The 13,202-nt window shown below is 42.4% G+C and overlaps 1 protein-coding gene across 1 annotated transcript; it reads right to left on the reverse strand.

Annotated features, from left to right (window-relative positions):
• Positions 1 to 484: 484 nt before the first annotated feature.
• On the reverse strand, positions 485 to 2,773 carry LOC110501416 (beta-1,3-galactosyl-O-glycosyl-glycoprotein beta-1,6-N-acetylglucosaminyltransferase 3-like). Its single transcript, XM_021578971.2, has one exon. It carries the CDS (start codon positions 2,640 to 2,642, stop codon positions 1,305 to 1,307), a length of 1,338 nt encoding a protein of 445 aa, XP_021434646.1. The 5' UTR covers positions 2,643 to 2,773; the 3' UTR covers positions 485 to 1,304.
• Positions 2,774 to 13,202: the final 10,429 nt, after the last annotated feature.

Consider the following 13,202-nt stretch of genomic DNA (forward strand, 5'->3'; position numbering starts at 1 on the left):
AAAACAGAAAAGAGAGGCTAGAACTGAATGTGACGCCAGTCTAACTGTCTGTATTTATGAGGAAGGATTGTACAGAAGAGCACACTGCTTCCCAAGTGTATGACATATAGTTACTACAGCAGTTGGCAATGCATACAGTTGGCATTGTAACGGTTTTCTTCCTCCTCCTCTGAAGAGGAGGTGTAGCAAGGATCGGACCAAAATGCAGCGTGGTTATTCTGATACATGTTTAATAAAAGATAAACACGAACAAATCCAAAACGTACCATGAAACCTAAACAGCCTCTACTGGTGCAAACTAACACAGCGACAGGAACAATCACCCACGAAACACTCAAAGAATATGGCTGTCTAAATATGGTTCCCAATCAGAGACAACGATAAACACCTGCCTCTGATTGAGAACCACTTCAGGCAACCATAGACTTTTCTAGATAACCCCACTATACCACAATCCTAATACCTACAAAAAACCCCAAGACAAAACACACCACATAATAAACCCATGTCACACCAGGGCCTGACCAAAATAATAAAGAAAACACAAAATACTAAGACCAGGGCGTGACAGGCATATTTATTCTTAATAAATGATATACTACAGTAACACTAAATTACATGACAAGACTGGGTTTCATGTTGGACTCAATTTAGATACAATCATGTCTTAGGTATACAGTCAACATACAGTACGCTGTGCAAAAATGATTGATGATGGTTCCAACAACAATTTTTTTTTTTTATGAGTAGGCAAAGTAACAAGCAGCCTTAGTACCTTGGTGTAACTCAATATATTGTTGACATTAATTAAAGTGACATTGATTAAAACACTGAGAGAAGATTAGCTGATTCTGTAATCAATAACTTATCATGATATACAACCTTCACCCCGGCATTGTTGAGTACACATATATAACTGTTATAATGAGGCTACAGTACTGCTGTGTCCAGTTAGACAAGTCATTCCACTAGATGGCGGTGCTGCGTAATAAATAACGAGTACAGGAGGACATATATCTAGGAAATACAGTAGATGGCATTCAGAAAAATCTACAGTGCAACCCCAACAGTTAAATAAACATAAATAAACATACATGACTGTATTTCCAACCTTCAATACAGTACCATCAGAAATATACAACAATCACTAATGTTAAGTTGCTCTGGATAATAACTAAAATGTCAATACAATCCAAAACATATTTTAAATAAGCATGGCAATCATAAATATACAGTATAAACATGAATATTCTGTACAAATCAGAAATATATCATATATTATAAATAAATGTGTATTACCGTATTTACAACCTGTTAACATTTAATAGTTTTGGTACGATACTCCCAGATTCCACTGTCTTTAATGATACACGGTGTGTTGCTTTGAAGCGCAGGTATGACTCCAGACATCTAATAGCCACATCATCCACCTCGGGGTCAAACTTGTTAGCGATAAGGTGGTGTTGGTTTAGGAGCCACTGCAGGTCTCCAGCTCCATAGACACACACAGCTCTCCTGTAGGTCCCGGAGCAGTGGGGGTAGGGGGCTCCGCTCCTCACATCCCCAGCCAGGTAGCTCCACCTCACTACCCTGGCTATGGAGTTCATATCAGACTGCTGGTACTTACTGTTGGAGGGGTTGGAGCCTGGGACAGCGGTCATGCGCTGCAGAGTGGCCCAAAGGTGTTCATCAGGACTATAGGTGTCCTTCTCCCACTCCAGTAGAACCTGGACCTCCTGACTCTTCATCACGTGATGGACGAAGGCCCTGGATGCCACAAAGTATGCGTTGCCAGAGAACATGGGGGTGTTGATAGGTGGAGGGGTCTTCTTAACCTCTGTCCTGACCACGGTGTTGGTGACGTTGTGGTGGAACTGCCATCTGCCCTTCTTGTAGCCGTTGGTGACCTCTGACTCCATGCTGTTCTTTCCGTTCAGCAGCTTGAGGGCCTGAACCATCTCAGCATTGGTCTTAATGGGGAAGTCGGATCCACAGGTGTTGAGAAGGTACCGCCACTGGACAGGTGATTTTAGCAGGTCCTCCATGCAGTTCAGGTCAGCCTGCACTCTGGACCAGGAGGCATAGATGACGCTCTCTATCTTACTGGCCACAAACACATTGGGTAGGCAGGACACAATAGCCCTCACTGCACTCTTGAAGTCCTCGGATGATTTCTGGTCGATGTGGACGCAGTAGACGTTCTGAGGAGTGTATAAAGCACGCAGGAGCCGGTCAAACATCTCAATCTTCTCGTGGATGACCATGGAGAATGCAATGGGGAACTCTTCCTCCTCTGGGCTGAGAGGCATGGTAATGAACTCTCTGTCTGTGACGAATCTCTGGCAGTCCTGTGTCACGTTGTGGTAGAATGCCTCCGACAGCAGCTGGATCTTCTTTTTGGTCTTCAGCAGTCTCCTGAGCTGTTCCTTCTCCAGACCCTCTATGTCTCCTCGGATGATGGCTGAGCAGGCAGGCAAGTCTACAGCGTAGTGCAGAGGGAGGAGGTCTGGAGAGCGGAGAGGCTTCCTGTCAGAGCAGGGTCTGAGAGCTGCCCACAGGAACAAACAGACAGAGCCACTCAGTATGATCAGAGATAAGTTCCTGAAGACTCTCTGAGAGCTTGACAACCGAAGTAGAGACATGCCTAGTCTTGTATTATCTATGATGTATTATTCTCTGTAGCAGTGACGGTCTATGTGGTGGTATTAGTATCTACATCCAAGGAGCTGCCCACTGCTGCTCAACTGAGTAATGCTCATACCTCAGAGCTAAAACAAATGACAAGTCTCACACCTCAGTATAAAATGACATTTGTATCATTGACTTTAGTGGGCATTGTCTGTGTGCATGGGGTAAACACTCTAGCTGGCATGGGAGTGGCTCAAGAGTGGCTCAACCTGTAGTACGCTATGCATGGTTTCCCCTGTACATGGATCATTTGCTGGTCGATGTGCGACTGACATTTTGTGGGCGAGGAGAGCGCTGGACATCTTGTTGCTATGACATGCATTACAACAGACTTTTACCTACGGAGGAGCGGCAATTTGGGAAGAAATTTGAATGTCTTTGAACTTCAGAGAGTTGGCTCAACTAATGTTGGACCAGAGCTAACAATTGATCATGACTCAGTTCCATTACATTACACATAATACTGCCTAGAGTTTTACAGAGCTAGACCAGAGTTAGCTAACAAGCTAGCAATAAGCTAACAAACATGTTTGTGCAGACTGGCACCAGAATTCAAATAAAAACATGTCTTACCTTTATGTAGTTAATAAATCCAATGTGATAACTATCATGTGATAACTATCCAAATATGAAAACTATCATATCCTTAACTAGCATTGAAAAAGTTAATCCGCTGTTCTCTAAATAAATATTACTGAATTGGCGAGGGGCAGGTAGCCTACACACACACTGGTAAAGATGTTCAGCTGGCAGGCAAACACTGGCAATAACTTTTATAGTGGCTTTGAGGGCTTTGCATAATGACTTCGTTGCATTTTTTGTGGGACTGGAGAAAAAAAATGGAATGTAAAAGAACGTTATTGACCGGGTCCCATGCTCTTAAAATAACAGTTCTGTTCCGGAACAGATCACTTTCTTTCTCGGTTCTGTTCCTTGAAAATGTTTGTTATTTTCTGGTTTTCGGATCTGTTCCAACCCCTGTTTGAAATAAATGATAAAGGTCAACTTCCTCTCTCCTCACTGTAACTTGACCTGTTTAGAAACCATGACAATTATAATGGGAATTATGTCATTGAGCAGCAGAGAAACAGAAATCCTTCACATGGATTAAATACCTATTCTCTCCTATGTTACAGGTGTCAGCAGTTACAAAACACTAGATGTATTAATCCATGTGAAGGATCACCTCCGTTTATTTTGGTTAGCAATGTTGTCTGGGCATTTCCCTTCATTTTCATCAGTAAATATCCTTGACTAACATCTTAGACATCATATTACCACCGACAGACAGCAACCAACTTTATTGAATCATGATAAACAAAAGGCAGAGCTGAGGGTGAAGATAAGTTATATATACACTGTAAAAAAATATAAACGCAACATGCAACAAGTTCAGAGATTTTACTGAGTTACAGGTCAAATAAGGAAATCACTCAATTGAAATCAATTCATTAGGACCAATCTATGGATTTCACATGACTGGGAGTCCAGCTATGCATCCATTGGTCACAGATACCTTAAAGAAAAGGTAGGGGCATGGATCAGAAATCCAGGCAGTATCTTGTGTGATCACCATTTGCCTCATGCAGAGTGACGAAGAGGAGTAGTAGGAAGGATTGGAGGACCAATGTGCAGCGTGGTAAGTGTCAATTTTAATATATAAAACTGAACACTACAAAATTCAAAATAACAACGTGAATGAACAAACGAAAATCGAAACAGCCCCGTATGGTACAGACACAGGAAACATTCACCCACCACTCAAAAGTGAAACCAGGCTACCTAAGTATGGTTCTCAATCAGGGACAACGATTGACAGCTGCCTCTGATTGAGAACCATAGCAGGCCTAACACAGAAATCCCAAATCATAGAAAAAGAAACATAGACAACCCACCCAACTCACGCCCTGACCATACTAAAACAAAGACATAACAAAAGAACTAAGGTCAGAACGTGACAGTACCCCTCCCCCCCATAGGGGAGTGTCTTGGTGGGCGTCTCTCCGCGGTGACTCTGGCCGCGCTGGACAGGGGGAAAACTCTGGCAGCGCTGAGCAGGCGGGAGCAACAGTAGGGAGGAGACCGAGAGACAGCCTGGTGCGTGGAGGCGGCACCGGATAGACCGGACCGTGGAGGCGCACTGAAGGTTTCGAGCACCGAGCCTGCCCAACCCTACCTGGCTGAATGCTCCCCGTAGCCAGGCCAGTGCCGCAAGGTGGAATAGCCCGCACTGGGCTGTGCTGGCGAACCGGGGACACCGTGCGTAGGGCTGGTGCCATGTACCCCGGCCCGAGGAGACGCACTGGAGACCAGATGCGCTGAGCCGGCTTCATGGCACCTGGCTCGATGCCCACTCTAGCCCGGCCGATACGAGGCGCTGCTATGTATTACACTTTGGATGGTTATCAATACACAGTCACTAAAAAGATACAGGTGTCCTTCCTAACTCAGATGCCGGAGAGGAAGAAAAATACTCAGTGTCACGTCGTGACCTTAGTTCCTTTTTTATGTCTCTATTTTGGTTTGGTCAGGGCGTGAGTTGGGGTGGGCATTCTATGTTTTTGTTTCTATGTGTTTGGCCTGGTATGGTTCCCAATCAGAGGCGTTGTCTCTGATTTAGAACCATACTTAGGTAGCGTTTTCCCACCTGGTATTTGTGGGTAGTTTTTCCTGTTTTGTATTTTCAATGCTTCGGCAAGGTAGCCTAGTAGTTAGAGTGTTGGACTAGTAACCGTAAGGTTGCAAGTTCAAACCCCCAAGCTGACAAGGTACAAAATCTGTTGTTCTGCCCCTGAACAGGTAGTTAACCCACTGTTCCTAGGCCGTCATTGAAAATAAGAATTTGTTCTTAACTGACTTGCCTAGTTAAATAAAGGTAAAATAAAAAATTCTTACGTTCACGTTGTAATTTTGGGTTCTGGTATAATTAATAATCATGGACACTTTTTATTTTTCCTTTATTTAACTAGGCAAGTCAGTTAAGAACAAATTCTTATTTTCAATGATGGCCTAGGAACAGTGCCTGTTCAGGGGCAGAACGACAGATTTTGTACCTTGTCAGCTTGGGGGTTTGAACTTGCAACCTTACGGTTACTAGTCCAACGCTCTAACCACTAGGCTACCCTGCCGCCCCAACTTACCATGCTGCGTTTTGGTCCGATCCTTCCTCATCCGATGAAGACGAAGATCGTTACAGCTTGACTGAGGGACCTTACAGAAAATTGTATATGTGGGGTACAGAGAAGAGGCAATGATTCTAAAATCATGATAAACACTATAATGGCACACGGAGTGAGTCCATTGAAATTATTATGTGACTTGATAAGCACATTTTTACTCCTGAATTTATTTAGGCTTACCAGAACAAAGGAGTTGAATACTTAATGACTTAAGACATTTCAGCCCTTGAACGGGGTATGGTATTAGGTGGGTGCTGTTATCGTGACCAGTGAGCTGAGATAAGGCGGGGCTTTACCTAGCAAAGACTTTTTGATGATCTTGAGCCAGTGGGTCTGGCGACGAATATGTAGCGAGGACCAGCCGTCGAGAGCATACAGGTTGTAGTGGTGGGTGGTATATGGGGCTTTGGTGACAAAGTAGAGGGTAGAGTGTTGGAGGCTATTTTGTCAATTACATCGCTGAAGTCATGGATCGGTAGGGTAGTCAGTTTTACCAGGGCAAGTTTGGCGGAGTGAGTGAAGGAGTCTTTGTAGCGAAATAGGAAGTCGATTCTAGATTTAATTTTGGATTGGAGATGTTTGCATCTGGCAGGAGAGTTTACAGTCTAGCTAGAGATCTAGGTATTTATAGTTGTCCACATATTCTAAGTCAGAACCGCACAGAGTAGTGATGCTAGTCGGGCGGGCGGGAAAGTGGGTGCGTGTTTTTACAACTTTTTGAATGATGTCTGTGAGTATAACAGAACTCATATGGCAGGCCTGAGAAAAATCAAATCAGGAAGTGGGAGATCTGAGGTTGGTCGATTTTCAACTCAGCCCCTATCGAAAACACAGTGGGATATGGTTCAAGTTGCACTTCCTAAGGCTTCCACGAGATGTCAACTGTCTTTAGAAACTTAAATGAGGCTTCTACTGTGAATTGGGACCGGATGAGAGCTCTTTGAGTCAGTGGTCTGACAGAGAGCCACGGCTGGTCACGCACATTTCACATGAGAGCGACCTATATTCCATTGCTTTTCTACAGACATTGGAATTCTCCGGTTGATTATTGAAGATTTATGATAAAAACATCCTAAAGATTGTGCTGTACTTAGTTTGAAATGTTTCTACGACCTGTAATATAACTTTTTGTACTTTTTGTCTGACGTTCGGTTGGACCTGCACGAGCATTTGCATTTATGTACTATACGGCGTAAGAAAAGTAGCTATTTGGACATAAAAAATTGACATTATCGAACAAATCAAACATTTATTGTGGAACTAGGATTCCTGGGAGTGCATTCTGATGAACATCATCAAAGGTAAGTTAATATTTATAATGTTATTACTGATTTCTGTTGACTCCGTTCTCAGATTATTGCATGGTTTGCTTTTTCCATAAAGCTTTTTTTTAAATCTGATATTAAGAAGAAGTATATCTATAATTCCATGTTTAACACTTGTATTTTCATCAACATTTATGATGAGTATTTCTGTAAAATTGATGTGGCTATGCAAAATCACGGGATGTTTTTGGAACTACTGAACGTAACGCGCCAATGTAAACTCAGATTTTTTTATATAAATATTAACTTTATCAAACAAAACATATATGTATTGTTTAACATGAAGTCATATTAGTGTCATCTGATGAAGATCATCAAAGGTTAGTGATTCATTTGATCTCTATTTGTGCATTTTGTGACTCCTATCTTTGGCTGGGAAAATGGCTGTGTTTTTCTGTGGCTTGGTGGTGACCTAACATAATCGTTTGTGGTTTTGCTGTAAAGCCTATTTGAAATCGGACACTGTGGTGGGATTAGCAACAAGATTACCTTTAAAACGGTATAAAATACATGTGTGTTTGAGAAATTTTAATTATGAGATTTCTGTTGTTTTGAATTTGGCCCCCTGCACTTTCACTGGCTGTTGTCATATCGATTCGATTGGGTTCCCAATCCATCCCAATGGAACGAAGGTCGCTATCATGTGAATTGCGCGTGACCAGCCCTTGGCTCTCTGCCAGACACCTGGCTCATTCAGCTCCCACTCATTCCCACAACACAGTAGAAGTCTCATTCAAGTTTCTAAAGACAGTTGACATCTAGTGGAAGCCATAGGAAGTGCAAAATAACGTGTAATAATAATAATGTATATAATAACACAATAATGTGTTCAATAGGGGTGAGTTCAAAAACTAGAAACCCCAGGTTTCCCACTTCCTGTTTGGATTTTTTTCTCAGGTTTTAGCCTGCCATATTACTTATGTTATACTCACAGACATCATTCAAACAGTTTTAGAAACTTCAGAGTGTTTCTATCCAATACTAATAATAATATGCATATATTATCATCTGGGACTGAGTAGGAGGCAGTTCACTCTGGGCACGGTATTCATCCAAAAGTGAAAATGCTGCCCCCTATCCCAAATAAGTTTTAATACAGGCAAGATAAACGGTTTCCATTTTCCAAACAATGAGTCAAACCAGCTTGTAAACGTGGTGTCTACTCCTGAATTGTCAGCCATCTCATGTGCCAATGTGGTGAGACCTTGCAGCGCCTTAGTCACGGATCCATCCATCTGTGTTATTTGGGATAAAAGTACAACATATCGATCCAAACATAACACACACACCTCCCTTCTCTGCCAACAGCCATGCCATAAGACTAGGAGCCGCTGTCTGTTCTGCCAGGCCCTTGGTAGTATCCCTAAAATGATTAATGAATCTTTGTTGATTATAATAAATGTAATTGATCCAATCAACAATCTTAAGAGTTGACCACCAGAAGATGCTAGACTCCAGTCTGGCTAATATCTGATTCCTGGCTCTGATTTCTTCTGGCACCCCTCGAGGCACGCCTATGTCATCTTTATATACCCCACCATCAAATGACCCCTCGGGCAAGCTCCTCCTGCTCCGCCCGATGTCTTCGACACTTGAAGTAATTGTTGTTTAATGAGAGTAAAAGGCATTACCAGTTGGGTCAGAGCACATATACCTGTCCAGTTTACTGGCAGCTGAGCACTTAACCGGTTCCCTCCACGTAGCCACGAGACATCAGCACAGGCCTGTCGGAGTTTGTTAAAATCTTCTGGGGATAGAAAACTAGAAAGATGAGTCATTGTGCTACCTGTTGTTACATTTTCAGTTTCGGAACAGGTCTTCACCTTCCCTAAGGGGTAAACATCAGACAGGTACCTGGCAAAATAGTAGTACAGTGCATCAGAAATCTGAAATCGTGGCAGTCACCTGGAGAACACAGGTGGGCACAGAATGCAAATCACTACAACTCTCATTACTTGGTTTGTTATTATCCTGGAACAAAACTAACATACAGGTTAAACCTTTTGGTGAATTTGTTCCATCTAGAGGAAATGGAATGGTAGTTAATTTTGGTCTTGCAGGCCCACATGCATAACATTCTTCTTTAGCTATGGTCTTAGCTGTGTACTGAATCCACTCTAACCATAGGTTGGAATCCTGGTATCATGTTTCTTCCTCTAAGACCTCATGGAGATCCTTTGTCTGAACTATTTGAACCACTACATGTTTCTCAGATGGATTTAGAGGTAACCTGGGGCTTTGGCTTACAGCAGCTCCTGTAACCATCCCAGCTTTTGGGCTAACCTAGAATGACACTAGAGTATCCTGTCCTCTTTGGTCGAACCCAACATACCACTGTTACTGTAATTTAATTATGCCAATGTGTTTTCATTAATTGAAAACCCTTAATCTATTTTATGAGAATTTGTAAGATTCTTGTTTGCATAAAATAGACGTAGACCAGCCATTTCAATAATAGGTAACATAATTTATTCTCTGAGCGCGCTGCCACGTTACCCCGAGCTACAGTTTATATACAATAACATGACGTCATTTCATTGCTCCTAAAATGAATCTCCTCCTCCAGACCGGGTCAAAGGGAACTTTAAAGGTTCATTCTGAGTTCATTCTGACCGCCCCAGCACATACACAGGACACACAACACAACTGAATTAACTTTTTGACCCCTCAACATTATCGATCACCACTTAGCTGACAGTTCTAATTAACAGAAAACCTAGGAATGCACTCACTTCCTTATCTAAAACACCCCAGAGCTCAGTTTCGTTGGTTCAATCATAGGTTAACTACCTTATCTGTTTACTTAATCCACAAACCATTTCTTTCTTCCTAGTTGGAATGGTGTTCATTAACTTTAATTACTCCTTGTCCGTGTCACACAATCCCTTCTTATGAACTCATATTGTTAATCAGATATAATAAAACAGAGTATAAGTTTACTTAGTTACTGTAACGTTCTGAGTGTAGTGGGTGAGAAGTCAGGCGCAGGAAGCAGAGAGTTCAGGGTAGTGCTATTTTAATGCACCAAACGGCGAACATAAGCCAACCCCACGAAAACACAGGGCGTATAACAAAACAAACGCCCCAAACACGGGGACTTAAACTGTCCAGCAAAACCCACGAAATGGGAAAACACGTTACCCACAGACGTGCACACAAGTTACACAAAACAGAAGGTCACAATAATTAATCCCACACAAAGAACCAGACGGGCCGGCTGACTAATAAAGCCTCACTAATTATCACCAACTCAATACAGGTGTACTCAATAAACACATAAGGAGGGGGAGGAAAGAATCAGTGGCAGCTAGTAGGCCGGCGCCGAGCCACCCAAACGGGAAGGGGAGCGACCTTCGGTCGGAGTCGTGACAGTTACAGTTCTATTTGAAATGGGGATATTGTTTATTCATAATAATTCTAACAACCACTTTCCATAATCTTCTGATTTGAACCCCTTAATGGTGATTCTAGTCTTTCAGCAATATCTTCCCCTTTCTTGATTACAGTCCCTTGAGCTAAGGGTCCTTCACTATGCTCCACCTTATCCATATCTAGTGTGTATATCCTTTTTTAATTTTTACCTTTATTTAACTAGGCAAGTCAGTTAAGAACAAATTCTTATTTTCAATGACAGCCTAGGAACAGTGGGTTAACTGCCTGTTCAGGGGCAGAACGACAGATTTGTACCTTGTCAGCTCGGGGGGTTGAACTCGCAACCTTCCGGTTACTAGTCCAACGCTCTAACCACTAGGCTACCCTGCCACCCCTTCCCTTTCAGTGTGTGCAATCACATGCTTCCATGAGTTACAGGGTGACATGCAGATATATCTTCCCTAGGTTGTAAGACTCCTGGTTTACTGTTATGAACCCCTTTTTCCCTGCAGTCTAGGGGGGATGGAAACGAGACCCGTAACATATCTCATGCAAATCATAATAGTGAAAAAGTAACAGTGAGAACAAAAAACCACAGACAACTTAAATCTACCATCAAACACTCGTGGTTTATTTGATAAACACAGGGTAATGGGGGGGACTGAGCTGGACCCAAAGGAAATAAATAATAAGTATCCAAAAACCCCTAAGCTAGACCACCTGCTTCAACAACAGCTAGCTCACTAAACAATAAAATACAGTGGGTGTGCCGCCCAGTTCTACCTAGTGTTCTTTAGACAATATTTACCTACGGGTAGTCTATACCCATGGGCGACTTGTCTTGGTACCACCAACAAACAAACAGTCATGAAGCACAACAATACAAACTCACATGATTATGGACAAATGTGACATGTAGGACTAACAACTAAGAGAGAGATCACTCTATCCAGCGAGAGAGGGAGAGAGACAGAGAGAGTTGGAGAGAGAGATTGAGCTAGTGAGAAAACCTGCACCTGTGAATAGGGCAGGAAAGAAAATACACACACAGGATACCTGTATCCATAACATTTGCCATGATGGCAATTTCCCTGCTAATCTAGATAAAATGCAAACGTCACTTCTCCGTTCAAACTAACGTAAACCTGGTGTCCCTCAGCATCTGTATTTCTTTTCTCCCTTTGTGTGATTACCGTCGGAGATGCCCTCTTGGCTTCCTGTATTTCACACCACAGTATTGAGGTTATGACTGTGATCAAATCAAATCAAAAATCTAATTTATTTATATAGCCCTTCGTACATCAGCTGATATCTCAAAGTGCTGTACAGAAACCCAGCCTAAAACCCCAAACAGCAAGCAATGCAGGTGTAGAAGCACGGTGGCTAGGAAAAACTCCCTAGAAAGGCCAAAACCTAGGAAGAAACCTAGAGAGGAACCAGGCTATGTGGTGAGGATTAATATCACTAAGGTGCAGCGTCCCCAAAAAACGATCCTCCTCCCTCGACCCCGAATTTCACTCCACGTCTAAATCCCTAGGAGTTCAGTTGGTTTCTTCACCAGGTTGAGACAGGACTCTAAACCTATTGGTACCGCCACCCTTTGTAGCGGCCTTCCCCCCCCAGGAATATTGTGGAATATCGACCTGGGGAGATCTCCTCTCTTTACCTTTTTGCAATGTGTCACATGTACCCAGGTGGATCGTACTTGAATTCTTACTGCAAATGGAGTGGTCAGCAACACTTGGTAGGGCCCCTCCCACGTCGGAGTCCAATTTTTATTTTTCCAGTTGGAAACACTTCAACCCACTTAGTAAATGTATCCATTACAATTAAGCACCATTTCTTGCCTTCACATTTTGACATCTCAAAAAAATCCATCTCCATTTTCTGAAATTAATATGTCGCTTCAGGGAATTTAGTCTTGTTTTATTCTCCCTTGAGGATTGTGTTTTGCACAGATGTCACATGTAGCACAATTTTTTTTTAGGTAAGTTATTAGTCCATACGCTGTAAATACTTTGTTTACCATATTATACATCCCCCACGGTTGACATGACTAGCTCCATGTGTCAACAACACTACATATCTAAACAGAGATTGTGGTAGAATGCATTTATCATCTGGTCATTTCCATAACCCTCTGTCTTTTACGACACCTTTCTTGGTCCATTTTGTTTGCTCTTTCAGTGCTACACTGTTTTGCATGTCTTTAAATAAGTATAATGTTAGTTCCTCTTCTAGATTGAGCAATAGCTGCTTCTGTGGTTTTTGAGATGCCAGTTTTGCTGCTACATCCGCCTTCATATTTCCTCTTGAAACTGGGTCTTTGTTCGAGGTGTGTGCAGCACATTTACCTACAGTGTTTCCGTTGGTAATGTGACTGCAACTAATAGATCTCATATCAGATTTGCATGTGTAATCTGCTTGCCCATAGTATTTACCATACCCCTATTCCTCCATTGTGCTGCAAATTACATGTAGAACATTGTAAGCATAACTCTTTTTCCTTTCCTTGTATGAGGAAATAAGCAAACAGGAAACCAGTCTCCCTCTTCAAAGGGGGTCACACTCTAGACCCAAACTGCTACAGACCTATATCTATCCTACCCCGTCTTTCTAAGGTCTTCGAAAGCCAAGT

Source organism: Oncorhynchus mykiss, chromosome 2, assembly GCF_013265735.2.
Source record: "Oncorhynchus mykiss isolate Arlee chromosome 2, USDA_OmykA_1.1, whole genome shotgun sequence".
NCBI lineage: Eukaryota > Metazoa > Chordata > Actinopteri > Salmoniformes > Salmonidae > Oncorhynchus > Oncorhynchus mykiss.

Excerpts from the sequence above, each read along its gene's own strand:
- LOC110501416 (XM_021578971.2), bottom strand. The coding sequence starts at position 2,642 with ATGTCTCTACTTCGGTTGTCAAGCTCTCAGAGAGTCTTCAGGAACTTA.